This window comes from Globicephala melas, chromosome 3 (genome assembly GCF_963455315.2).
Source record: "Globicephala melas chromosome 3, mGloMel1.2, whole genome shotgun sequence".
Classification (NCBI taxonomy): Eukaryota; Metazoa; Chordata; class Mammalia; order Artiodactyla; family Delphinidae; genus Globicephala; species Globicephala melas.
The window spans coordinates 28,414,219-28,441,106 of NC_083316.1; the positions used below are offsets into that span (position 1 = coordinate 28,414,219).

Consider the following 26,888-nt stretch of genomic DNA (forward strand, 5'->3'; position numbering starts at 1 on the left):
TCCCAGAACCACCACTTTCTGGCTATGTGTAATCCTGGTGTTCTCATCCATAGGATGGGGATGAGAATAGTACCTATCTCTTGGTGATGCTGCGAAAATGAGATAATGTATGTAAAGTGGTTATCATGTAATAAATAAGTTATTTTCATATTTACTGAAACCTGGGCTTTGACTTCATTACCTTCCAGCTACGCCACTGGCAATGAAGGAAAATGAGATAGGGGCTAGTAACTGTGAAAAGCTACCACTACGCTGGTGTGGAAAACATTTTGCTGGTTAATATCTCAAAAGTGAGCTAGAGCTTAGCCCCTGGAAACATAATATCATAGACGAGGCAGTCCGATATAATTACTTATATGCAAAGACGATGATATATACACTATGGAAGTCAGTGTTCTTTCAGTAACCAAAGGTTTCAGGCAAGGGGAATTGTGCCACCTTGTGGTGGGAGAGAACTAGGCCCAAGGCTGTTTTCAACTTGCTGTCCCTAGCAGAGATCCCTCTCTGATCTTTGCCCACCCTTGATTTTATGAGACCCCTGGGCAACTGACTTAATTGGTGCCTATTTCTTCTTCAAATTTGGAATCACAGTATCTCTTGGTTTACTGACAAGAAAGTTAAAGTGCCAGATAGCTTTCTGTATTTTATATGGTCCAGTAGTAGAGAATGAATCAGTCTTCAGTGTGACTTACATGTAAAAAAACCTCAAGTTGCTCATAAAATTTTGTAGCTGATATTTCTGTGGAACAATTTTTTTTTTAATTTTTCAAACAGGGGCTATGCAAACCACACTGTTGCAGGCTTGTGGTCTAAATAGGAGGTAACTGAAGAACACTTAATAGAAACCGGGTTTCTGGATCAGTCTTTTGGACCAGACTATTTCTAACTCTTGCCCAACTTCTCCAGTATTAAGAAAATGGAGTATGGAAATCTTAATGGCTGGAAATGGGGATATAAGATCCTCTTTTTAGCATTTACAGTGCCTCCGGGCTGTAAATCTCTGTGCTCAGGAGAAGAAATCACCTGAAAATCATGAACACTATAAAAGGCCCTACATTTGATAAAAATTTTCAGCTGTGATTAAAAGCAATCCAGGTATCTTAGATATCCTTGACCTGCCATCTGAATCAAGCAAAGGGTTCCCTGTTCTTTAGGGAGAAAACCCAAGACTCTAGTACCATTTTGGAGGCCTATTAGCAGAATCAGCATTTTAGGGGGATGGTCACACGGTGAAATAGTTGTCTCAGACTGAGGTCAGCCTTCTAGGTCAATAAGGCAGTGATTGGTGCTAGCAGGAGGGAGAGAAGGCAAGAACCAAGAAAAATGCACAAAGGGTTTTCTCCTTTCCTCTAGGTCTTCTGTTAACAGTAGAGAGAAAACCTCTACACAAGACAGCCAACAATAAAGCCAACATTAATAAAAAAAATTCTGGACCACAAAATATATTTACCAACACTGAGAGCAGTGGCAGATCAAAAGCAGAACAAAGGACTCTGGGAAAAAAAAGATCCACTTAGCATTACAGGTAAAGCACCCAAGAGCCATTAGAAACCAGGATCCTGTAACCTGGGAGAAGAAATCTTTAGACACATGCTTTAAGTTAGTTTTTCATGTCACTAGGACTCATATTACCTTCCATTTCCCTTTTTCTAACTCTACTTTCATTCTTTTCAGTCCTTTTTAAGAAAATTCTGCAATACCTAAGTATTATAGTTTATTGGCAAACATTTAAATATACCATTTGTAAGAATTTTTAGCCATAACCTGTTTGAGGTCATTAAAACTGCTTTGTGAGGAAATATTTGATCTTCTGAAACACTGGCCTGATCCGGTTTACTGAAGTCAGAAAGGCCATTTTGATTCTTATAAATGAAAAAACCAGGGATACGAAAAATTGATTTGTTCAAGGTCAATCTGGTGATTATAAAGCAGACTTCCTGAATCACAGATGATTACTCTTTCCATCCCACTATGCTGCCCCCACCAAACTGGATTAAAAAGGCTCGTTTTAGGAAAGGAATGCTCACCAAGGTTGTTAAAAAAAATCCTGAGCCCCTGAACAAGTGTATATCTAGGAAACAGGCAATCTCGAATCATATTCCTTTGTGTACCCAGGGACAAAGGAGAAGTCAGATTCAAGTTTATATTATAAAAAGCTTTTATTTTCCCCTTTTCATCGCTCCTCAGTTACCTGAGCTGATTTAATAGAGCTCAAACACCTGTGTCTTTGGGGATCCGAATTTGTCTCTGACAGCATCTCTATCACTCACTCAGTGCTGCTAGAGCCACATCTTTGTTCTTCATTTAAGAAAGTATATTTTCATTTCAGTCATTTGTCCAGTGTGTAAATCCTAATAATCAGCCAGTACCCAAGGTATTAGCAGTGAGCAGTGTTCTGCTGTGGCAGGAGTACACACACACACCAGTTAATCCAGTGGCTTGCCCTTGGGCTGCTAGGCTTCCTCTCCTTCCTGGCTGCAGCCACTCTCCCTCAGCTGATTCCCAGAATGCTTTACGCTTGGCACTCAGGACTGAGGTCTCAGGTTGCAGCCCTGGCTGAAAGCACCTATATTCCATTGACCTTCTCTGCAGTGCTTATGAACTGGTCACCTAGTCGGTCACTGCAGATTTTAGCCCTGTCTGGAGATGGGACTGCTGCTGTTCTTGCCCAGAATACTCTGAATTGACTAAGGCAGCCTCAGGAGAGTTGCTTCCATTTTCGCATATCCAGTTAAAAATGGATTTTCAACATTAACTGTGATAAAAACGAATTATCAGAAAGAAGTGGCCATTCAGACTCCGTTTTTGGGTGGCACTAAAATTTTTAAAATTTTACTATTTCGTGAGACCCCAAAGTCTTAACATCTCCAAACTGACAAACCTATATCCAGAAAACAAGAGCACGAAGTGTAGCACTGTAAAATAAAATGTTATGGTGTAACCCTCTTGTTTCATTTGAAATTATTTGTCATATTTCCAGTTTTTCTTTATTGACAGTATAAAATTGCTAACTGTCCACTCTCTGAGACTTTGACTTTAAAATGTTTTATGAAATGGTAGTAATAATGAATGGTAGTTATAGTTTTAATATCCTCATATCTGACAAAATAGAAAGTTGTCACCTATTTTGGTTCCAAAAGTTTTAAAATTTTACTATTTTGTGAAATCCCTAAGTCTTAAGAAACCACATTGGAAATGTTCAGCACAACACAACTCACTACAAAGTCTCACTCTTGGCAGACTGTAGATGAGAACTAAACTACTTTCTAAGCTCATTCAGTGGGAAGCAGCAATCTGGGTAACAGTCCAATCAAACACCCGATGTTTCTAGCTGACCCAGTCGATAAGGTCATGTACAACTTTTACATTCTTTTAAATTAGCTACTGGCCACTGAAATTTGAGGTAGATAAGGTAGGAAAAAAAAATCAAGCCCAGATCAACTGTCCCACATACAAATTTTAATGAACGTTCATTAGCAAGCATGCAAAGAGTTTATGCAACCTGTTTCATAAGCTCAGTAAAGCCTTACTTCTCTGTTTCGGCAGTTTACCCACCACCTTCCATGAAAGGTCCACTTAAGGCAAACCTGACAATATTCCAGAGATGGGATTGTCCTAATCCATTCAGCAACAAGCAACCGGAAATCTTTGGACAAAATGGCAGGAAGTAAGACCATTTAGGGGGGTCAAGCCTTATACACCAGGCCTAAGGGTACAGGCTGCAGGCCCCACTAGATTCTTGTATCCTTTCCATGCAAGGATGGGGAACTACTCTGAAATAATTTAGTTCACATATCCTGAATACGTCTAGTTTTACCAATGAGAGCCACTACTATTAGCTATTATACTGATCAATGAGCTATTAATTTCCAAAAGGAAACCTACTTCAAACATTTACTCTGCTAATTACCAAAACTTCTGGCCATGACTAAGATATGGATGCCAGAAACACCTGTAACAGCCACCTGTGGCATTTCTGATTAGAGCACGAGCTGTCCACTGCTGGAGTGAGAAACCCACGGGACAGCTGCCAACTGCCTGGCGCAGGGGTGCATGTAGCCTGACACGTGGATAAAAACGGTACTAATGCATACTTGGGAAAAGAGAAAATACTATACAATTTCCCTAATTTCTCAGGACCCAACAGCTTTTGTTTCACGTGGGGACAAGGGCCAGCAGTGTGAAGACAGGAAGGGGAGAAGGGAGTCTACACTGTTCTGAAAACCCCTCACCCTAAGCTATCGGGAACGCCAAATGCTGCCCTTTCAGCAACTGTAACTAATTCTTAGCAGGACTACTCAATAGCACCACAGAAATTCTGTGGCTTCTTGTAAAAATGATTATGTTACAAGACTTATTTTTATTAGAATAGAATTTAACAAATCATTTTATTTTTATTGTTTTGAATCATTCATTCTAGGTGGAAACACATCATCATCAAGTAGGGAATAAATGAATTAAAAAACGGAAAAAATATTACCTACCTATTCCTGGTAAGCACAATTTTACTGGAAAGAATATGAGATAAACTTCAAACAGGCAAAGATAATCTTAAAAGTAAGATTACAGTCTTCTATATGTGTGTGACGCATGAACTGAATTTGTAGTCACCAAAGCATCCTGCTCTGCCTGAGGAAGTGCTCCCCCTAGTGGTCTTTCGTAGGAACTTGAACAAAGTTAAACTAGACAAATAAGAGTGCGCATAAAAAAAATTCTTTATTAAGTCACACCTTGATGTCAGGGTGATTTAGAAAGAATTAAATTCATTAGTTTCTGAATTCTAAATAACTCAAGATACGTGCGGCTAAAATAATAGTCTTAAATGTGCAAAAAAGTCTTAAGTCGATACATGTTTTAAATTCTTTACAGGTTCAACTTGAAAAAAATACATTAGGTCAAAATAAATTCAAACCGAAATAATGGAATTAAATAGTGACTAATAATCTGAAAGTGGAGGTTCTTTCACCTAACAAATATTATTGCATCCTAGGTACTGTTCTAGGTACTAGACATGCCAATGAAAAAACAATTGCCCTATTTTAAATTTAAAGGAAAACTGTAGTCCTTGAAATGTTTACTGATTAAATATTTTCATAATTATGTTTTAGACTTGTTTTGATTTTGTGTTTATCCAGACAAAAAAATATTTGGACATTTAGTAGATTTAATCATTTCCTTCTCAAACATATACTATACTTTACACAACTTCTTTTGTACCAGCTGGGCACCCTGAGATTGCCTGGAAGATTTCTTAGTTATCAGGTACTCACCCTGGACTAGACACCCAAAATTGCACAAATCGTACACGTGCCTGGAAGCAGTGCCTACATAACGTTCTGGAGGACCTTTTCCCTGAAGTGCTTTGCTGAAACACTCTCCAAAGGCCAAAAGTGCCTGGCCACTGAGAGACACTGAGCTGTTGTCACATGGTGCAGAAACTTCATTTTAGTTATATACTTTTTCTAATAGAAAACAAGTTACATAATTTAGTGTTATGTTTTCTTAACCTACATACCACAAAAATTATTTCATTGAAAACTACCTACGAAAGTATAAAATCACTTAATAAATGGTTTTGTACACCTTGGTTTGATTGAGAAACTCTTATAGGCAAATAGAAGGTATCTAATAAGTACTTACTACACTGAACAGTTTTCAGAACAAGATGAAAATCTGTAACTCTGAAGACTGTTTTATAGCCTGTTCACAGATGTCTTCAAAATGTACACTTGAAAAATAAATCATATAATTATTCAGACTTGTCTGACGAAGCCTAAACTTCAGAACATTTGTGAACAAATCACAGTTAAAAGCAGTCACTTCAATGCAATTAAAGACTATTTTTAAAAAAGTATCCTTTAAAACAGTGATTCTCAAACTTGAGCACTTGTCAGAATCTCCTGGCGGGAAGCTTATTAAACTACAGATTGCTGGCCCACCCCCAGAGTTACTGACAAGTTCCCAGGTGATCTAGGCACAACACTCTGAGAACCACTGTTTTAAGACAGATTATCCAGAATTCCAAATAGGGAGTGATGCCCGTATGCCACTGCTTTTTCTAACAGTAAATAAATAAAAGAACATTTCAGATATGGCTTCACCAAACTTTAAATTTTTAGAATCTTTGAATGTCCTGCTTAAGTAGAATAAAACATAAAACTTACTCATCTTGGCTCATAACGATTCCCATGAGTTCAAAAGACAGAACCACAGGCTAGTCCAGTACTGGATAATCTGTGACTACGTGAAAACATTACTTATAAAATATACAGCAACTATTAGGGGGCGGGGACTTAGCTTCTATCTCTTCCATGCTTCTTTCCCTTAGAAAATCCAATAAGAAATCACGGAGAGTGCTACACTCAGAATGAGAACATGACCAATCATGAATGTGTACATAAATAGCACAGTGGATTGCCATACTTAAGACTAAGACTCAGGAACTTCTTCATCAGGACAGCAGTAATATTCCACAAAACATATTTGTCCATCTTCATTTCTAATCATATACTGTAATGAGAGGAATCCTCGGTTATCTGTTCGAATAGATACCTTACAAGATAGGACTAATGCCTTTGTAGAGGGTTTCAGTAAAGAAATCTTGTATCTGTAGAAAAATAAATAAAAAGCTGTTATTTGGACACACTTAAAGCAGTGCTCATAATTCCAAGTAAAGGACAAAAATTAGCCAAGAACTACCAAGTAGCAAATATAAGAATAAAATCAAATACTTGTCCAATTTGCTAGTATTTTCCCTTCATTTTAAAAATTTCATCCACTATTGCAATCCAAAATCCCCAAGTAAACCCAGCAACCTACTATTTATTTTTCTTAATGCTATACTTTTATCTACACATTGAAAGTTTTAAAAAATTTATTTAATAGAAATGTGGTATTTAACCTCACCTTCATCACCAATGGCAACCTCTATATTAAGAACTGACCTGCTGACCTGGGTCTGATTACAGTGAAATGATTCCATCAAATCAGAATCTTTGGGATAGTCAAGGTGGGAGCTTCCTGCATTCCCAAAAGTAGATAACCTATAGTAGAAAATGAGCAACTCATTTATTCATTGGTCCAACAATAAGCCACATTAGGATCCAAATAAGAAAACACTCCCTTAAGAAGCTCATTCTCGTGAGTGAAACAGGTATGTAAACACCTGGTGACAAGACACTATAACAAGTACATAATAAAGATTCCTGTAGGATGCTGTGGGAGCACAGGAGAGCTAGCCACTAATAAATGGCTTTGAAAAAAGCCAGTCACAAAAGGAATCCATAGGGGTTTGCCTCAATTTCATTACCCGAATTCTACTCTGATATTGTCCTTTCCTCCTCCTGAAATCAGAACCATATAACAGGAGAGAGCTGAGGAGTGACAGAAGACCCTGATCTTCATCAGCTGCAAGCCTGGGGTCCTGTTCCCTGTCTCTACTGCCCCACCAAGCAATTAGGGCTTTTCTGTATCCCAGACTGTTCTTCAGGCTGTTTTATGGTTTTCTTTGCTTGCTAATATCAGCAGTTTACTTAATCTGCATGAACTTACTGATCATTTGCTTTGGCGTTAACATGTGGATGAGCACTATATGAGCACAGCGATAAAGACCTAGGTGCTGGCTTTCCTCAGGACCCACCTTTTCTCTCTTCTAACGTCACCTCTTTCTCTCAGCTATGTTGTCCATGCCCAGCCACGCTGATGGTTCCCAAATCTAAATTTCCAGTCTAGACTGATCTCCTGAGCTCTAGATCTATATATCCAACTACTCCCTAGTGTCACAGGCTCAAGTTCAACGTATCCAAAAAAAAAAATTTCAACTTCCAGTTCCCCACCATCAAATAATTTCCTATATGGGAGATGAAAGATATCATGATCCATCTAGTTACTCATGCTGAGAGAACATTTAGATGGGGAGCCTCTGGAATACTCTGTTTAAGTGCCTGGAATTTTAATTCGTATCATTGCTTAAGTAGGGTTCCACTGATTTCCATTTTGATTAACATTTTAACCAATCTTGAGCCAAATTTTTAACTGCCTAACCTATGAGAGAGGCCTGCAGTTCTTCTAAAGTGATACAAAAAGAACAATTACACCTCTCATACTATATGTATTTAACTCCTTTACTCTTTAATAGTCTGAAATATTTCAAAAGAGAAGACATTTAAATTCTCTCTCTAAATTGATTCTAATCATGAAAAGAGTTTGGCCATTTCATAATTTGTTGGGTCAAAACATGGGAAGTAGCTTGATAGTTTCTGACACTGTATTCCTGATGAAAATTGCCCTCTCTTAGGAAGCTCACCTTGACCATTCCTGCCTAAGTGCTGGTTCCCGAAGTATTTATTATTTTGGAACTTAATGGCATGTAATTTTGTCCCCTCTGAGCTGTTTCACATATATCCTTGTCACCTTGATTTTAAGCTGTTCCTTCCTGTAGTGCTTAATAAGGCAAATATGCACACAGTAGGTGATCAATAGATACTTAGTGAATGAACCATGTATAGAAAACACCTATTTCCTTTTGCATCCTGTACTAACTTGAAAGGAAAGAAAAAGAGATGCCGTATACTACAAACACCTTTTCCAAAAGTTTAAGCCCAATTTTCCTCACGATGCAACCTATCTACAACAGTTAAGTAGTACAGCAATGAAAAGACCACTAGGTTATGAACTAGGAGACTGGACTACTCTTCTAGAAACCAACACTACCTATGAAGCTTTAAATAGTGAGTTAATCTTCCTGGGTCTTCCTAGTGTCTTGACCTAAAAAAGTATGAAGTAAGAGTAAAAGCTCTCTAAAGTTCTGAAAATTCTAGTAAACTGGATAATAAAAATTCTGCATCCTAAGCAAATGTGTAAGTAGGGAGATGGAGTAAACTACATTAACTATAACTGTACTGCTTTCAAGTACCTGAAATAAGGTTTATCTGGAGACATGGTGATCTGTAGGACCTCACTTGTCATATCCAATTCGGAAAATGCTTCACGGAGTCCCTCTGACTGCAGAATAATTTTATTAATGACATTGGTGCTGCAGAAATCAAAATCCAGAGTCTCCTCGGGCTCCTGAGTGTTGATTTTACAGACTGTCACCACTCCTCCTTCTTCCAGAAATAGCATCAAAGGGTAACCATAACCTTGGTAACACATCCTAAGTGCAGTTAAAGTCCCTGCAATGGAAACAAATCATACTTGGGGCTTATTAGCTTTTGAGCTCTGGGTTCAGCTTCTACTCAAATGATGCCTAAAACTCCTCAAGAATATCTTATCCTGTCCATTTCTAGCATATATGTATGTATATCCTTATAGGAAGGGATCACATCTTCCCTGATGATAGCTGTCTGTAGACAATTCCAAAAATAACTGTAAAAAATTGGGAACAAAATGTAATGTAACTCTTTGAAATCGTTTTCCAGGTTGCCAAAAAACACCTCAGAAATAGTTAGTTGATTATATACAACTTCAGGATGGAGAATCTATATGGTCCAATACTTCATGTAATAACTGTTGTGGAATAGGCTATGCTATTAGTGAACGTTCAATTTGTGCAACGATGGATATCTTTGATATTGTCTTACTATAACATCAGTGTATTCACTGTGATAAGGACCCTTCCAACTTTTTCTGTTGGGAGATAGTCTTTACATTTGCTCAAATTTTAAGGTCTAACTGGGAGAAAAAGGATGGTTACTGGTAGTTAGGGTTTTACGTCTGCAAACCACTAGAGAGGAGGAGGAATATGACAGGACACTCTAGTTCCTTTTCCTTACTGTGTGGAGAACTGGGTGAGGAATGGGGGAAGGCAGATGCTTTTATGGAAAACTAGCTGGGGAACACTGCATTAGAAAATATAATTTTAACCAATTCCAATAATAATGGAATTGTCATTACAAAATTAAAATATATTTTCTAGAAGACCATAACTGAATTTTCCCTAGCAAATATCCAGATTCCTTTCCTATGAAATAAAAAATCATTCTTCTAGGGATTCCTTGTTGTTTTATATCTAGAGCAACCAAATTCACTATTCCTAAAAATATATAAATATTTTAAAGGAAAGCATTTAAGAAAATAAACATAATTTATAAACAGGGATTAAAGAAAAAAGCAAACAAATTTCGAACACAGTAAACTGGGAGTCAGGACAATTGGTATCTATTTTTTCTGCCACTAACTGTAATTCTAGACAAGTTAGAAAAAAGAAGTAATTAAAACATATTTCTCAATGTTAAAGATATTTAAGACATGTTCAAAGTCTTCTTTTGATTAGTTCAAATTTAAAATCCTAAAATCTTCATAAATTAAAAAAAAAGATGAATGTAAATATTTTTGCAAATATGAAAAGAACCGTAAGCATACTTTCTATTAACACTGTGAAAAATCAGAATCCATGATTGTGGCAAATGAAAAATAAATTGGCAATTAATTTTCTAAACAAATGTTTATATTACTTATATTCTAATAACTTTGCTTGTATTTTTCTGAGCATTCTATATAATTCTTTTATGTTGTTATAATGATAATAAAATAGTTCACCTGGCATAGGGCTTGATCCAAAAATAGATAAACAGTCTAAAAGGATGTTTAAATTAATTCGAAAAGTAACAGACTCTTCTTGAACTCTAAACTCTTGAAATATTCCAGCCTATGAAAAAAAGTAAATGTGAAAATGTATATATATTAAAGAATGAAAACTCACATATAAGGTTCTAGATTTCACTTTATATGTTTTTAAAATAACAATATTGTGCTAACCCCATGAAAATAATTTCTGATTATCAATCAAAACATCCTTAACTTTTTCAATTGTGATCCATTAGAATACTGCTACTCAACAGTTGAAGGTGTAACTGATTTCAGTCCCGTGCGAAACTTTATGAAAGGTCCTTCATCTAGCTTCTTGGAGCTAAACTATCCTCCACATGACTCTCCCTTGTCTCCATTTTGTGCCCATCAGTTTGGCGAAGGTCATTTGGAAAACAGCCAATTAGACACCGCATGAGTCATACTGGTTTTCAATTTCTTTTGAGAACAGGAACCATGTCTTATTTATTCCTCTGTACCTGAGGTCATACTGTGCACTTAGGTGTTCTAAAAAAAATGCTGAAGTAAATCTGAAATCCTATCTGAACCATAAAATATTACTTTGTAAGAACAAATAGATTATAACCACTACAAGGAAAAAAATTAATAATAGGAAGGTAGTGCAAAAGAGCATATACTATGGAAACAAATGTTCTGGGTTCTCATCCCAACTATGCCACTTGCCAGCTGCAGGACTGTTGGCAGCATATAAAACACTCAGAAAAGTGCTCGCCTATAGTTTAGCTTAATATATTTCAGACATTATTATTATTAACCATTATCTCTGTAAAACACGATGGGGAAAGAATTTGTTACCAGAAGAGAAAAATAATTCAAATAATGATATTTTGTTCTCTAACTGAAATGATGTCTATTAAGACCCTCGGAATTCATTGAGCTGGGTGAAGAATATCATATGTCACAGGCTTAAAGGTGCCTACTTCCATACCTGAATAAAAGCATTTGCTTGCACACACTTTGCGTTTTCCACTGTAACCTTGATTCCATTTTTAGTAGCGAAACACGTGGCATGTTCTCGGAAATGAATGGCCTTCAAGATAGTGGAGAGATTCCTGACGTTGTCAAGGCTAGCCACTAAGCTGTAATCATTCTCATCTGGGATCTGCTGGGTTAGGAGGGGCATGGTCCACGACGCATTCGGCCCCGAGGGATGCTCCAGGTGCCAACACCCGCTCCCGCGGGGTCACAAAACACCTGAGGAGATGCGACAGATAAAACTCCGCGTCAGTGCTGACGAGGCGGGCGATTTCAACCGGCGCTGAGCTGAGTGTAAGAGGTCTAGACGTTGAACTCGGCGGAGCAGGGATTGAACCCCACCTCTCTGCCACTTAACTGTTTCTAACTTGGGGGGAAATTACTGCCTGTAAGCTACGGTTTCGTCGTCCTTACTAAGGAGACAGTAACACACGAAAAGTTACGAAGGATAAAAATAGGCCAACTAACACGGTCATTCGGGGCCAGCTTCAACCAAACTGGGGCTACGTATCCCCAGGGTCGGTTTTGAGGTGTCCCGCACCTCCAACCTTACTCCTAACAGAACAGGCGATAGAGGGGCGGGCTTGAGTCCTCGGAAGGTCCTCGAAGAGTCCTAGACAGCGCGGCTCACCAGCCCACGGCACCCGCTTACTAGTCTCGGGATCCCGAGCACCCAAACCTTACCTTTGCGCCGGGCCAGGACGCAGCTCCCGGAAAACTGGGGAAGAAGTGGAGAGGCTCCCGCCACTCTTTTCAGATGGCTCGACCAGCTCGGCCACCGTCACCACAGAGATATACGAGGCCTAGAGAGCCGAGCGAGCCGTACCCTAGAGACGGGAAGGAGGCACCATAGAGCAGGAGGAGGACTGCCGAGGCCGAGCCTCGGGACCATAGAGATGAGAAAGCGGAGCGAGCGGCCGAGCCGGAAGAAAGGCCCAGAGTGAAGGCGGGGAGCAAGATGGCGGTGGCCAAGAGGAAACGGCGTGGAGGCCCGGCGTTTCAGGCGAAAAAGCTAAAAAGAAACGAAAAAGATGCTAAGACGCCTGCTAAGCCGAGCGACGTAGCAGAGGAGGCGGCGGAGGCAGAGAGAGATCGTATCCCAGGCCCGGTTTGCAAGGTAGGGGAGGCTCTACGGCCGTGGTTTCACGCGCCTTCGTTGGGGCTGGTTACCACATGATGGCTCTGCGGGTTTCCGCAGAGTTGCAGGGGTGTTTCGGGAGCTCGGTCCCATGTGTCCCGGCGGGACCCCCTACAGCGTTTACATTTAACCCTCGTGCACGTGGCTGCAGTCTTGGAGGCTGCGGGCTGAGCAACAGGGCCTACTTCTGAGCTCTTACCCGGCTCACAGGAAGCGACTTACGGGGACTCAGTTAACAGTGTTTGGTCTTCCAGTTACTCCATTTTTTGTTGTTGTTGAAGGATAGTACTTTTTCCCTAGAGTTGTTCCTCGCTCTCGAGTATATCCCTTCCAGTGATGAATTCCAGTGAATACCTTCCAGAATTCCACATTCTGCCATATTGAGCTGCAGTCAGTTAGGGATCCTGAAGCTTGTTATGTTGTCGTTTAAAAGTTGCTCTCCTTTGGGATTATGATTTTGACTTGTTTGATCTTTAACTCTAAAGGGGTAACGAAAACTGGAGTAGATATTATGACCTTTATGTATATTCGACAAAGTTTTAACGTGGCAGGCACGTAAGAAGTTAGGTTTCCCCTGCTTTGGGATTGCAAAACTAGAACATGACCACTTCCTCCTAACATGTTGGCGTTTAGAAGAAAACTAAGAACTCATATGACTTGATGGTTTTTATTCAAAAGAAGGTGAACACAAGTTGTTGGACTTAACTTTCAGTCAACTGAGGGCTCCGTAAGCTAGATCAGATACTGTGGAGACAAGAATTGTGTTTGATTTATTAATTTCTGTCTCCCCCGCTCCCAAACTTAGCGTAAACCTCTGTCTACCACGTAGTGAGTGATAGATCAATGACCCTTTGTGGTGGAGTGGCAAGCACTGGGAAAGGAGTTAGCTTTTAGTAATGAAAGATGAGCTTGAATTCTAGCCCTGATATTAATTATCAGGGACGTTTCGAACTCTTCACTCACCTGTAAATTAAGAGCAAGAAAATGTGATTTACTTTTTGTGAAGAATAAGCTGAACTTGTAGATTTTCTGTAAATGTTAGTGTTCTCACTCTTCACTTTAAGAGCTAGAAAGAAATATGATAGTAGCTATGATCTGAGTCACAATATAAAAAATATTACTGAAGTGCAAGAAATAAAGATTACTTTAGGATAACCAGGTAAGGGATCATGAAGGATTTAGCCTTTGAGCTGGATCCCAAGGTAAGGGCAAAATTCCGATATTCAAAAATGAGAGGGAACAATATAAGAGGGAGAGAGTGAGAGAGAGAAAAAAAAACTAATCAAAGGTGTTGAAGTGGACGAAATGCTGACAGTTTAAAAAGTACAGCCAAATTGGCTAAAGTGTAGGGTTTATTTGGGGCAATAGTAAGGTAGAAATATAGGTGTATTTTAGAATCCAGTGTTAAAGCTGTATCATTTTGGACTTTGTTTAGAAAACCCTGGAAGGTAAAGATGTGATTGGAGCATGTAGGCGGTAGTCTGCCTTGTCTGTTGGAGGAGCTTCTGGCTGGAAAGACCAGCATTTAGAAGATTTGCAATTGATCTGAGATTAAGAATCTGAAGCTTGAAGGCAGTATCACTAGGAGAGGACTAAGTTGTTGCAAAGAGAGATTGATAGCATTTACTAGTGCTTATGATATGAGAGAACAAGGGCAGATGGAAGAGTCAAAGTGTGGGGGACTGAACTGATGGTGACATCATCAGAAAAATAAATAGCAGAGAAATTTACCGGATTTTAAGGGTTGGTATTCTAGAGTTGAATTTGAGGTAAGCCAATACTTGGATTATTAGGGCTAGAAAGAGTTCCTTACCTTTCTGTAGAGTTAGTTGACAATCAAAGCTGTGAGAATGATTATGAGAACTCTGTCCTGGAGAGATCAGAAACAAAAAAGGGCTAAGAAAGGATCTTTAGAGTCAGGAGGAGGAATTGGAGAGATTGAAGAAAAAAAATAAAAAGAAGGGAAGCCAAGGAGATTTCTGGGTAGCAGCTGGGGTCAGTGCTACAGAGATTCTGAATTAAAGATTGTTTGGCTTGCTACTTGGAAGCTTTATCTGTAAACAAACAAACAAGGTAGACTCATTATGAGATGTTAAAATTCATCTCACTTTTTTTTCTTTAGGGCAAGTGGAAAAATAAGGAACGGATTCTCATCTTTTCTTCTAGAGGAATAAATTTCAGAACAAGACATTTAATGCAAGACTTGAGAATGTTGATGCCTCATTCTAAAGCAGGTACCTTTATATCACATACTTTAAAATTTTGTATTTGTAAACTTGCCTGTTTATATGTTTTCACTTTGAGTCACACTTTGTTCGTTCAGCATGTCAGGTAAAGAACCATGACTTCTCAGAAGTGTATCTGTTCAGTGCCAAGATTTTTCCAATTAATATTTTGTTAGAAATTCTTTGCAAAATTCATTAAACATTCTCTTTCCTTTCTTAAACAGATCCCAACTAGCAAAACATTTCTTAAAGGTCCAGGAATGCCTTCAGTGTAATGTTCTCAGAGGTCATGAGCTGGTTTGTCCTTCTGAATGATTTGGGACTGCCATGTATTGCTTTCTGTATTTAAAATAACTTTTTATTAAAAAACTTAATGGGCCAGGAGTAGGATTTCAAGCACCTTCAAGTTGGGACTCAGTCTGCTCCTAAGTGCCAAGCTTTTCTTTTTAGTAATGGGGTATCTTACAGGCAAATGAAGAACATCTAGTTTGGAGTTTATAACTGTGATAGCGCCCTCATGCAGGTGTTTTTGTGCCTGTGTTGGGAGGTGCTTTTGGTTTTAATTCTAGGTAATAACTTAGTTCTTTAGACCAGTGTTTCTCAAACTGAGGTCTGCTGTTACATCTTCAGGTCTCTGAAACTAATGAGAGAATTTTAATTTATGAGCTCTAAATGTGGTTTGTGAGAATTTTCCCATTTTTGAAAGGGATTCATAGAATTCAGGCATACCTCTTTTTATTGCGCTTCACTTTATTGCAATTTTTTCCCCCATTTGAAGGTTTGCGGCAACCCTGCGTCGAGCGAGTTTCTTGGTGCCATTTTTTCAGTTGCTTTTATTTGCTAACTTTGTGTCTGTGTCACATTTTGGTAATTCTTGGAATATTTCAAACTTTTTCATGGTTAGCATTTTTTAGCACTAAAATATTTTTAAATTAAGGTATGTACATTGTTCTTTTAGACATAATGCTATTGTACACTTAACAGACTACAGTATGGTATAAACGTAACATTTATATGCACTGGGAAACCAAAAAAATTTGTGTGACTCGCTTTATTGCGATATTCGCTTTGTTACGGTAGTCTGGAACTGAACTGGCAGCATCTCTGAGGTATGTCTGTACACAAGTAAGAGACACTGCTTAGAGCTTGATAATTCTTGAGGACTATTTTTAATCACTCTTGTTTACATTTCAAAAGAACAAGATTTTTAAAGAGGTCATGTGTTTTCAGGTCTAATCATTTTGAAGATTAATAAAATCTCATTTAAACTGAAGATTATAAAAAATACTTAATATTTAATTTCCTAGAAAGTATGTGTGATTTGATTGAAGTAGCTTTGAAATTTTTTGTTTACTTAACCTGTTTTTCTTTTTATAGATACTAAAATGGATCGTAAAGATAAGTTATTTGTGATTAACGAGGTAATTTTAGAAATTAATTAAAGTAAAATATTCTAGCAACATTGTATTTAGGAACACAATATTTGGAACACTAGAAATAGTTCATTTAGAAAATAAGTCAGTTATTCAGTGACTTTTAAGTTGTTTTGTATAAGATACGCAAATTTTATGAACTTTATCTGCCTTTTAAATTTTTATAGTACTCATTGTCTATTTCACACAGTTTAGTGCTTCAGTATATAATTTCTTGATCATTCTTATATTTGTCTTCTCTCAACAAGCATACTGAAATTTCCTGAGGACAAGGATTAAATCATTCTTTTTTTTTCTCATTATGTCTAGTACAGTGCTAAATTCATAGTAGGTACTCATAAAAATTATCAACGTAAATAAAAAGCCCATTAAATATTTTTTAAAACTCATTGAAAAGTATTTTGCCAGTTTTAAAAGCGGTGCATGTGATATTTGCTCTTAAGATATTACAAACTAGTAATGTGTTAAATTTTCAAAGTATTGTTGAAGAGTAAACTTGCGTTTTTAGAGCAGATTTTCTTTTAAAACTTAGAATTGTTTTAAGATAACTCTCTTTAGCTATTAGAAATGCCTCTGTTATTTATTTAGCACAAATTTTTGAAGTGCTGCTCTATCATGGCATTATAGAAACAGTGTTTAAAAAAACGCCCCTATCATCATGGAGCTTACATTCTAATGGAGGAGACAGGCCGTAAACAAGTAGTATAATTTCAAGTGAAGATAGGAGAAATAAACAGGATATGGGTTGCCAGCAACTAAAGCTCACAACTTAGTGTGTAGATGTGTTTATTGTAAGACCAGTAAGGAACAAAAGCATTGGACTGAAGAATTCTTTAAGCCTCAGGTAGTGTATATGTATTAGTTTATGAACACTACAATAACATAGGACTTCATTCCTTTTGTATATTTCTCAATTGTGACTTTGTAAATCCTTGAGATGTTGAAGTTTAATTCAGCTTGAAATGGGTTTTGTATACTTGCCTTTCGCCAGCTCCTTAGTGATTTTACAGAACCAAATCACAGAATGGTAGTACAGATGAGGAAGAAAAAACAAATTTCTTGAGCTTAAAATCGAAAAGCTAGAGAGTTAAAAATCAAAGTAACCATTATAAAGGATGATTTTTGGTTCTGTAAGGACTGTATTTTTCTACAGTTGGTGAGGCTAATTGTAATGTGCTTTATCCCTGGGACATTTGTTTTAAATCTTTGTAGTTTGTACACAGGACCATGGTCAGAAGAAGAGGTTCCCCAAGGGAGGCCAGTAAAAATGCTAGGCCAGAAAGAGTAGCTGCTTCCACCAAAGAGGTGGGCAGAGCACAGTTTACCTTGGACAGAACACCTAAGAGGAACTTTAAACGTTTCCATGAATAAATTTACCTCGATTTAGACCTTTGTAGCCTATTAACCTGCTTAAGTATTTTTGAAGGCATCTAAATATTCATTGCATTGAATTACTTTAGATCTTATTTTTATTATCCACTTCATTTTTCTATACTTTGCCCCGTTTAGGTTTGTGAAATGAAAAACTGCAATAAATGTATCTATTTTGAAGCTAAGAAAAAACAAGATCTCTATATGTGGTAAGAAAATGTATTAAATAAGATTAGAGAATATGTGAATATTATTAGCACATTATGGTGTCTTTTAAACTGAATTGGTAGTAAGCTTTTACTACGTTCTAAATTTTAATTAGTTGAAAAAGCTTTTATATTTTTTAGGCTTTCAAATTCACCTCACGGACCATCTGCTAAATTCCTTGTTCAAAATAGTAAGTTGACTCAATTTAAGTTTTTGTGAGAAAATTGAAAATAATCTTTTGGGATAATCGTGCCAAAGTTATAACTATTTTTGTTGCTGATGTAATTTTTCTAGTTCATACCCTAGCTGAGCTAAAGATGACTGGAAACTGTTTGAAAGGTTCTCGGCCCCTCTTGTCTTTTGATCCTGTAAGTTTCTCATTTAGTGTATGAGGTCTAATTTTCTTACTGTGCATGGTTGTTTTTTGGTGGATATAGTTGTATAATTCAGTTTAGTTAATATAAAAACACAAACACTTTTAAACAAAACTAATGTTGTCAAGTAATATGTTCACTCTATTTTTATAGGCTTTTGATGAATTACCACATTTTGCTTTGTTAAAAGAACTCTTAATTCAGGTAAATATCTTTACTAGAAACTATTTTTAGTAAAATATTCTAAATGAGTGTCTTCCTTTTAACTTAGCTATCTGAAGCACACATGGTATGTCACAGAATACAGAACTAATGTGTCCTTTTTCCCACTAGATCTTTAGTACACCACGGTATCATCCCAAAAGTCAACCATTTGTGGACCACGTGTTTACGTTCACTATTTTGGATAATAGGATATGGTTTCGGAACTTTCAGGTTAGCTTTAATTAACTTTTAATTATACTTTGAAATAAATTAGGATATATTTTTTTATAGACATGGAAAATGCAAATGATAAATTCTTTTCTTTTCGTTTACATCGTTTTCTTTTCCCCACAGACTTGTAGTAAATAACCTTTATCTCATAACTTACGTTCATGGCTATCAGCTAATATGGTGTATGGATTTTCTAACAAGCCACTATATATTGAGTAAAATATAAGTTTCTCTTCCAAGACGTTAGAATCTACCAGGGGTGAGGTGGGGTTTAAGACTTTGAAAAACATAACCCCTGTAGAAAGCATTCAGTGAGAACTATTAGATGAGTCATACAGTGATTCATCCAGGAGGAGAGGTGATTCTGGAAATCTGTGGAGAGGTGGAAGAGAGCAGCAAGGCAAAATTTCAGACAGCTTATGAAGTAAACTGGGCTCTTTTCTGCATGTTGTTGTTATATTGGATACTTTGCAGTGTGAGTTAAACATATCCCCTTCGTAACCCCTGAGGGCAGGCATACCTTAACCAACTATAGTAATATTTGTAGTTCAGAAGTTGTTTCTTAATTCCACAGTCAGTAACCATTCAAAAATAAATTCTGCCAACGTCTTTTTATCTACCTTTTAATCTAATTTGAATTAAATGTATAAAAACAATTTAGGGGTTGATTTAAATTTTGAAAGGGTGCTCCATAGGGTGCTTTAATCCATTTTGTTATAATGGTTGCAGTTTTTTTAAATTTTTTATTTATTTTTTTTGTGGTACGCGGGCTCTCACTGTTGTGGCCTTTCCCGTTGCGGAACACAGGCTCTGGACGTGCAGGCTCAGCGGCCATGGCTCACGGGCCCAGCCGCTCCACGGCATGTGGGATCTTCCCAGACTGGGGCACGAACCCGTGTCCCCTGCATCGGCAGGCGGACCCTCAACCACTGTCACCAGGGAAGCCCATGGTTGCAGTTTTAAATATTCATTTAACCACAATTTTTCAAGAAGACACGCGTTGTGAGAAGCAAGATACAGACCAAATTGAAGTGACTCAATTTTAAAAACACGCTGAAAAAGCATTTATATTTTCCTATGACAACTACCTGTAACCAGTAATGTATTTCAGAAAGTATTGATGATTTGGCACTTGCCAAGTTTCACTTCCACCTTAACTTCATTGGTTATCAGTTCTTTTAGGCACATTTGTAATGAGGATATAGCCTGTATACATTTTAGGAGGAGTAGTATATCCAAACCAAAATGAAATGTTTCCTTTTTATTAAAGATCATAGAAGAAGATGCTGCTCTTGTAGAAATAGGACCCCGTTTTGTCTTAAATCTCATAAAGATTTTCCAGGGAAGTTTTGGAGGACCAACTTTGTATGAAAATCCTCACTACCAGTCACCAAACATGGTAAGCTGTTTTTGTTCAGTGGTCCTTTATGTCCCAGAACTCTTGGGCCAAAATAATTCGGTCAAGTAACTGTTGTGTTAACTGTGAAACTGAATTTGGTTTTTGCTGCGTACAGTCTTACAAATTGCTTTTTTTTTTGATGACACAGGGTGAAGGGAAGTAGGGTTCATAAGTTAATGTCTTTGCCGTGTATAAAATGTTTATTTTTATTTCAAAAGCACCTTTAATATTTTTTTGTTTCTAGCATCGGCGTGTCATAAGATCCATCACAGCTGCAAAATACAGAGAGAAACAGCAAGTGAAAGACGTGCAGAAGCTGAGAAAGAAAGAACCAAAGACTATTCTTCCCCATGATCCCACTGCAGATGTTTTTGTTATACCAGCTGAGGAAAAGCCGATAGAAATACAGTGGGTAAAACCAGAGCCAAAAGTCGATTTGAAAGCAAGAAAGAAAAGGATTTATAAAAGGCAAAGGAAAATGAAACAGAAGATGAACAGTGGGAATGCAAAATGAATCAATGGATAACTAATTTGTTCTCATTTGTTTTATATTTATTTTATGTTCAATGTGTAAAAATACTTTTATTATTTGGGACAACCTTATATCTAATTAGTGTGACATTTAAAAGAGAAAAATTAAGATTTTGTGGCTTCGGGGGGGGGGCGGGTCCTATTTTTTTCTAAATAAAATATCACCAGAACTCATCACTTAATTTCTGTTTTTCTTTTCAAAGCTTGTTTTTATTATTAAAAACTTAGCACAATTAAGGTTTAGGCCTGCTCTCTTGGATTAAAATTTTGAGTTTAGCAAAGCTGAAATTCAAACAGATTTATTGGATCATTATTACATGTAAAAGAGCATTAGGCACTTTGAGAGCATAGTTTCAGATGGTAAAGTTGGGGTAGACTGCTAGAAGGGAAAACATCTTACTGAGGTTTGAGTCCCTGAGTCACAAATCAGTGAGGCCCCGGAAAAGCCAACCTCTCATCTTGTTTTCTTACCTTGAAAATGTATGCTAAAAATACTTAGGTTTTGGGCTTCCCTGGTGGTGCAGTGGTTGAGAGTCCGCCTGCCGATGCAGGGGGCACGGGTTCGTGCCCCGGTCCGGGAAGATCCCACATGCCGCGGAGCGGCTGGGCCTGTGAGCCATGGCCGCTGAGCCTGCGCGTCCGGAGCCTGTGCTCTGCAACGGGAGAGGCCACAGCAGTGAGAGGCCCACATACCACAAAAAAAAAAAAAAAAAAACAAAGGTTTTGCAAATCAAATGAGTTTATATGTGTTGAAAGCTTTCTGTAGATTACAAATTTAATTTAGAAGCAGTGCCTGTAAATTACTTATCAAATTAACAGTAAAAGAAAGAAAAACAGGACAGTTGTTAAGAGGGCACCAGAAGATTTGAATTTCTCCTGTTAAGAAAGAACTTTACTTGAAGTAAAGAGAGCACTGGGCTTACTACCCTGGAAGTCGATTAGTAATGGAAAGACAAGATTCTGGATGCAAGTGGCCAGGGATAGGGGTCATGCATGTGGTATTTTGTCACCCACTAATTTCATGCTAATCATTTTCTCCTGTCTTTTTCTGCAGCGTGATTAGTAATTCCATAGTATTCCACTCTGTCACGCCTATCTAAGCAGTCCCTTGTTGGATATTTGAGTATTTCAATTTTATCTTTTTCTGGTATAGGTGCTTGCAGCAAACTTTCTATAGGTATTTTGTACAATATTTGTGGTTTCCTATAAGAACTCTGGTCAAAAATTATGAACCTATTCCCCTAAATATTGTACCTCACCAGAGGTTAGTGTTCATTTCCTTACACCCTTGCTGAGATAATCTTTGTCAATTTGATAGGTAAAAAAATGAATACTGTGTTTTGGCTATGTACTGGGTTTTCTTTTGTGACTGGTGTTTTGTGTGGTAGTTACATGAATTTGTAAGGGCTCTTATATAGTGAGGTTTTTCTAGGCATCTTTCCTAGTTTGTCACTTGGGTTTTGATTTTGTCTTTATTTTAGATCTGTGTAGGCAGAATGATCAGTTTTTCCATTTCACTTTTTCCTAATTTTCTGCTAAGAAAGGCCTTCTTGAGTGTATAATTAGGCTACTTTATCTTGAAATGGTATAAGTTAAGCTACTTAACCTTGAAATTTAAGTAATTCAAGTCAGAGGTTCACTTGAAATATTCAATACTTGTATGTGGCTAATGAAAGGCAAATCTGGTTAAGTGCAGGGGAAAAAAGGCCATTATTTAAGTGACAGAATATAGGCTGAAAATTAGCTGTATATTTCCCTTTCATAATCATTTATATGGATAACTCATTTGAATGAGAATTCCGCATCTCCCAAGTCCATGTTCATTTAGAAGTCAGCCTGTTTAGTGAGATCTTTCTTTAGACTGAAATTTATATGCAGTGTAATTATCTTTAAATTTTGATACAATGTTATAAGTAAAAATAGATCCCTTTTTCCCTCAGGAGGAAAAAAAGAGGTAGCAAAACCAGATGGAGTTGGAGGAAGAAAAAAGTACTTTGTTTTTTCACTTTTTGTCCAACCCCCCCTCCCCTAATTCCATTCTCAGATGGGGAAAGGTCCTGTTTTTCATTGCACTCAAATTTCTCAATCCCTACCTATTACCAATTTACAATCCAAGACCATATAGTATATTCCTTTGGAAAAGAGGCAAGTATGAATTTTGAGTAGTGGGTTGGACAGTGTTGTGCCTAGAAACTTGATGAGGTTTAGAGTTGGTTGGTTTTGATTGTGCAGGGGGCAGGGTATTAAGGAAGAAAGGGACAGCTTCCTAAACTTTGGATACCCAACCCTGTACAATAGATATTTGTTAGCAACAGAGCCAGCCCTTCTCTCTAACCATACGTGGTTGACAAAGACAACCTACATCTAACAGCTGATATATGTAAACATTCCACATTACAGTGAAATATTCTGGTGTACTGATGGATTTCTTTTAAAATTTTATTTATTTATTTTTGGCTGTGTTGGGTCTTTGTTGCTGTGTGCGGGCTTTCTCTAGTTGCAATGAGTGGGGGCTACTCGTCATTGTGGTGCGTGGGCTTCTCACTGCGGTGGCTTCTCTTGTTGCAGAGCACGGGCTCTGGAGCACAGGCTCAGTAGTTGTGGCACACGGGCTTAGTTGCTCCACGGCATGTGGGATCTTCCTGGATCAGGGCTCGAACCTGTGTTCCCTGCGTTGGTAGGAGGACTCTTAACTACTGTGCCACCAGGGAAGCCCTATACTGAGGCATTTTAACGACAATTAGGATAGTATTTTGACACCTTATCAAATTGCTTGGAACAGTTGTTCAGATCTTACATCCCATAATACAGTGTATCAGTTAGATCAACCAAAACCTATTGGTTAAATACTATCTCTTAACTGCATTTTTTGGTTTTTTTTGGCGGCCCGCTGGTCTTGTGGGATCTTAGTTCCCCTGACCAGGATGGAACCCGGCCCTTGGCAGGGAAAGCGCCATGTCCTAACCACTGGACTGTCAGGGAATTCCCTTAACTTCATTCTTAAAGTAAACCAATCTTGGAAATGTAGGTTTAGAGGCCAAAAAGTTAGGATTAAAGAGTGATGGATGGGTGGACCAGCACAATTTCATTCACATTGGTGGTAAAACATGTAGTACTATGTTACTTCAAAACGTGTTGATGCTTCCTCTTAAATTGTTTCAGTTTAAGTCATCTACTCTTATTTCTCATGCACATTGGTCAGGACAAGCAATATTAGAGATCTCATTAAGTGGTAACCGAAGATATCTGAAGAGTTAAAAAAACCTGGATTCGATCCAACCGAATCCTGCCACTGATTGGGGAGGCTTGAGCAAACCACTTACCTGAGTGTCGTCCTCATCTGTAAAATTGGGGCTCACGTTAAAGAACCACAAGATGTTTTCCAGAATATCATCCCATGAGACTCCTATCTTAGCTCTCAGGTCGGCTGTCAAGTTGGTGTCACTCTGACTGCCCTCTGTGTCCCTCACAATAACACCCACCGGGGCCCCGCCTCCCGTGGCCCCGCCTCCGTTCTCCTAAGGCCCCACCTCCGTCCCTCCGCGGCTCCGCCTCCCTCCTGCGCGGCTATTTCCGGAACAGGGTCCTCCCCCAGCCCATGCGGAGCCGCGGCCTCCGGTAACGCCCCCTCCGCGCTCCCGCGTGCCGCAACCGGCGCCGCCTTTCGCCGCCGCGCGCCGCCGTCGCCCCGTGCCGCCGTCGCTGCCGCCGCGCTCGCTGGCTGGCCCGGTGCGGGCGCCGGGCTCCTGCCACAGGAGAGAACCACCAGCGCCACCACCACCACTTCGGCCCGGGCCCGGGCCCGGGCACCGGCCCCGCCCCGGGCCCCGGCCTGAGCCCCCCGCCCGGCCGGACGATGGAGTGTCACTACGAGGCGCTGGGGGTGCGGCGCGACGCCAGCGAGGAGGAGCTCAAGAAGGCCTATCGGAAGCTGGCCCTGAAATGGCACCCGGGTAACTACTCCGCAACCGCCGTGGCCCCTCGCAGAAGCCTTGGCCCTCGCGACCTTTCTCAACCCTCTCCCTAGGGTAACTCCAGGGACCTGGTTGTGCCCGGAGCTGCCCGCTCGGTAACTCCCCTCGCCCTGGAAATCGGGCCGGCGCCCGGTCAGGTGGCCCCTGCGCAGTTCTGGCGATGAGCGTCCTCGGCTCCTCGGTGGACGCAGCCCTCCACCCCCAGGCTTCACTCGAGCCCCGAGCACCTTGTCCCTTCCTAGACGCCCCTCCCCCCGGTTCCCGCGTGGCTAACGGCTGGGGAAAGATAAATGTCCTAGAGACTTCCCTGCCCCTCCCACTCCTTCGCAGACGGCCCCGAGCGGGGAGGAGTCGCGAGCTCTTAACCCAGTCCTGCCTCAGGCTAGTCCCTTGCTGGACTCCCCTGCAGCTCGGCTTCCCCGGGCTTCTCCTCGGCGGCCCTTAGCTTCATCAAGGAATCCCAGCTACTTAAATGTAATTAAGACAAAGGAGGTAGTGAAATGTCTTTTAAATGGCTATGCCTTTTTTTTTCTCTTTCGGAGAAAAGACCCTGTACTTCACTTCGGATTTTGAGTGTCTTCCCTAGTGAAGTTCATGTGTTTACTTAGAAGTGTGCTTCCTTTGGATGTTTTATTTGGTTGTAGTCCAGCCCTTTGTGACTGTCGTGAAGTAATTTGATCTTCTAGACTGGGGAACTAAGAATTTGAATCTCAGCTTTTTGAGGTTTATAAGAGGCTTTCGTATTAGTACTAGTCCATAAGCATGTTTCTAGAGTCTCTAAAATGCTAAGATGGAAACCTCAGAGTCTTGTTTGGAAAACATGCCTTACACACACGAAAAGTTAAATACAAATGCAAATAAAATAGCATAGCATATATAATTGGTAGTTGTGTTGATAGAACAACTAATAACTGCCCCAGGAATTCAGGGTCCACTATGTACTGAAAGGCAGTGAGGCTCCCCCTTGGCAGAGGAGTCTAGCCATTAGCTGGATGCTGGAGGAATGGGATTGAGAGAAGTGAATATAACAGTATGGGAAAGAGCACTGAGTGTCCCAAAGATGGCCTAGGGGACAGTTCGACCGAAGGCAGTGTTTATCGGAAGTCTGAAAATATGGGTTGAGAGAAGAGCTGAAGAAAGGGCTCGGGACCCAAAGTCAGAAGGTAATGGTTATAGTTGATGGAACGGGAAATAAAGGTATGGGTTTGTTGCTTAAAGTTGTAATGATGACCAACAGAGGAACTAAAAAAAATCTGATGTATATTGGAAGGGAAGAGGTAAATGAGCTAAATGTTCATTAAGAAGTCATTAGCTATATCCAAAATTAATAGGTCCAAAATTAGTGTAAGAGTAATAGGGGTTACCGTTAGAAATCGAGTTAAGAATTTGTTGACTCTGGGTGGGAAAGGGTGGGAAAGAGGATTACTGCTTGTCACCAAGTGCATATATAATTTTGATGACAGTATTAAAACGTTTTTGAGTAGAAGTTTGAGATTAGACTGTAAGGGGCTTTGAATGTTAGGCGAAGGACTGTGAAATTTGTTTATCCAATAGTGGAGAGTTGAGGCTGGTTTTATTAAGATGTCTTGGGAAGGTGCTATGAAGGCAGCTTAGTAGTATGAGGAGGGGTAGAGACAGAAGTCAGGTAGAGTCCGCCTTGGGCACCAATGGGCCAAAACTAGGCTTGGGGTCAGTGGGAAGGGTAAGGCCTGGGATGAAGAGAAGTTGCAAAAGAAAAATTACCAGATTTGGTGACTAGTTGGAAATCAGTGCAAAGAAGAAGGCAAATGTTACTAAAATATCAGTTAACTATTTTGAAACCAAATGTGTTAGTAACTAGATGTGAATAGCTTCTTTGAATGTCATCAGAATTCGTAACATCCTAAATATCTTGGTTTGAAAATGCCTATACATATAAGGGGTAAATACTGTCCCAGGAGATGCATGATTTTGATATGCTTTGCTTTGCTGGCTCATTAATTTGTTAAGTCTTGACACTCAGCAAATGTTTAATTTCATTCTGTGTGTAAGGTACTGTGTTAGATGTTAGAAGACATATGGGCTGTGCTTCAAAGACTAATACGTACCTCATATAGAAAGGCTGCCCATTTTCATTGTTAAAAAAGAAAGAGATTACCTTTATTTCTGTTATTGAGGAACTGAGAATGATTTCCAGTAGGGTCAATAGCACTGCGTAGTGAGGTTACTCCTTGTGAAA

At 39.1% G+C, this 26,888-nt stretch overlaps 3 protein-coding genes across 5 annotated transcripts in view; 2 read left to right on the forward strand and 1 right to left on the reverse strand.

The window, feature by feature from the left end:
* Nucleotides 1–4,697: 4,697 nt before the first annotated feature.
* RAD1 (RAD1 checkpoint DNA exonuclease) lies at nt 4,698–12,737 on the reverse strand. 2 transcript variants are annotated; one of them, XM_030843689.3, is made up of 6 exons: nt 12,268–12,735; nt 11,537–11,802; nt 10,540–10,648; nt 8,915–9,173; nt 6,945–7,043; nt 4,698–6,607 (listed from the first exon to the last, which is right to left on the reverse strand). In XM_030843689.3, the coding sequence occupies exons 2-6, from the start codon at nt 11,729–11,731 to the stop codon at nt 6,430–6,432; spliced, it is 840 nt and encodes a 279-aa protein (XP_030699549.1). In that variant the 5' UTR covers nt 11,732–11,802; nt 12,268–12,735; the 3' UTR covers nt 4,698–6,429. The 2 variants fall into 2 exon arrangements, with proteins under 2 accessions (XP_030699549.1, XP_060151687.1); XM_060295704.1 differs by having other exon boundaries at nt 6,422–6,607; nt 6,953–7,043; nt 12,268–12,737.
* Nucleotides 12,418–20,820, forward strand: BRIX1 (biogenesis of ribosomes BRX1). The gene is made up of 10 exons (XM_030843688.3): nt 12,418–12,700; nt 14,844–14,955; nt 16,324–16,367; nt 17,889–17,959; nt 18,098–18,147; nt 18,252–18,325; nt 18,485–18,535; nt 18,665–18,766; nt 20,037–20,165; nt 20,410–20,820. Exons 1-10 carry the CDS (start codon nt 12,542–12,544, stop codon nt 20,677–20,679), a joined length of 1,062 nt encoding a protein of 353 aa, XP_030699548.1. The 5' UTR covers nt 12,418–12,541; the 3' UTR covers nt 20,680–20,820.
* Nucleotides 20,821–24,391: 3,571 nt separating this feature from the next.
* The window catches only part of DNAJC21 (DnaJ heat shock protein family (Hsp40) member C21), a 31,958-nt gene continuing 29,461 nt past the window's right edge, over nt 24,392–26,888 (forward strand). For both annotated transcript variants that reach the window (XM_060295705.1, XM_060295706.1), the window contains exon 1: nt 24,392–24,649. In XM_060295705.1, coding sequence (XP_060151688.1) covers nt 24,553–24,649 — 97 coding nt within the window. In that variant the 5' untranslated portion in view covers nt 24,392–24,552. The remainder of the gene's footprint in view (nt 24,650–26,888) is intronic.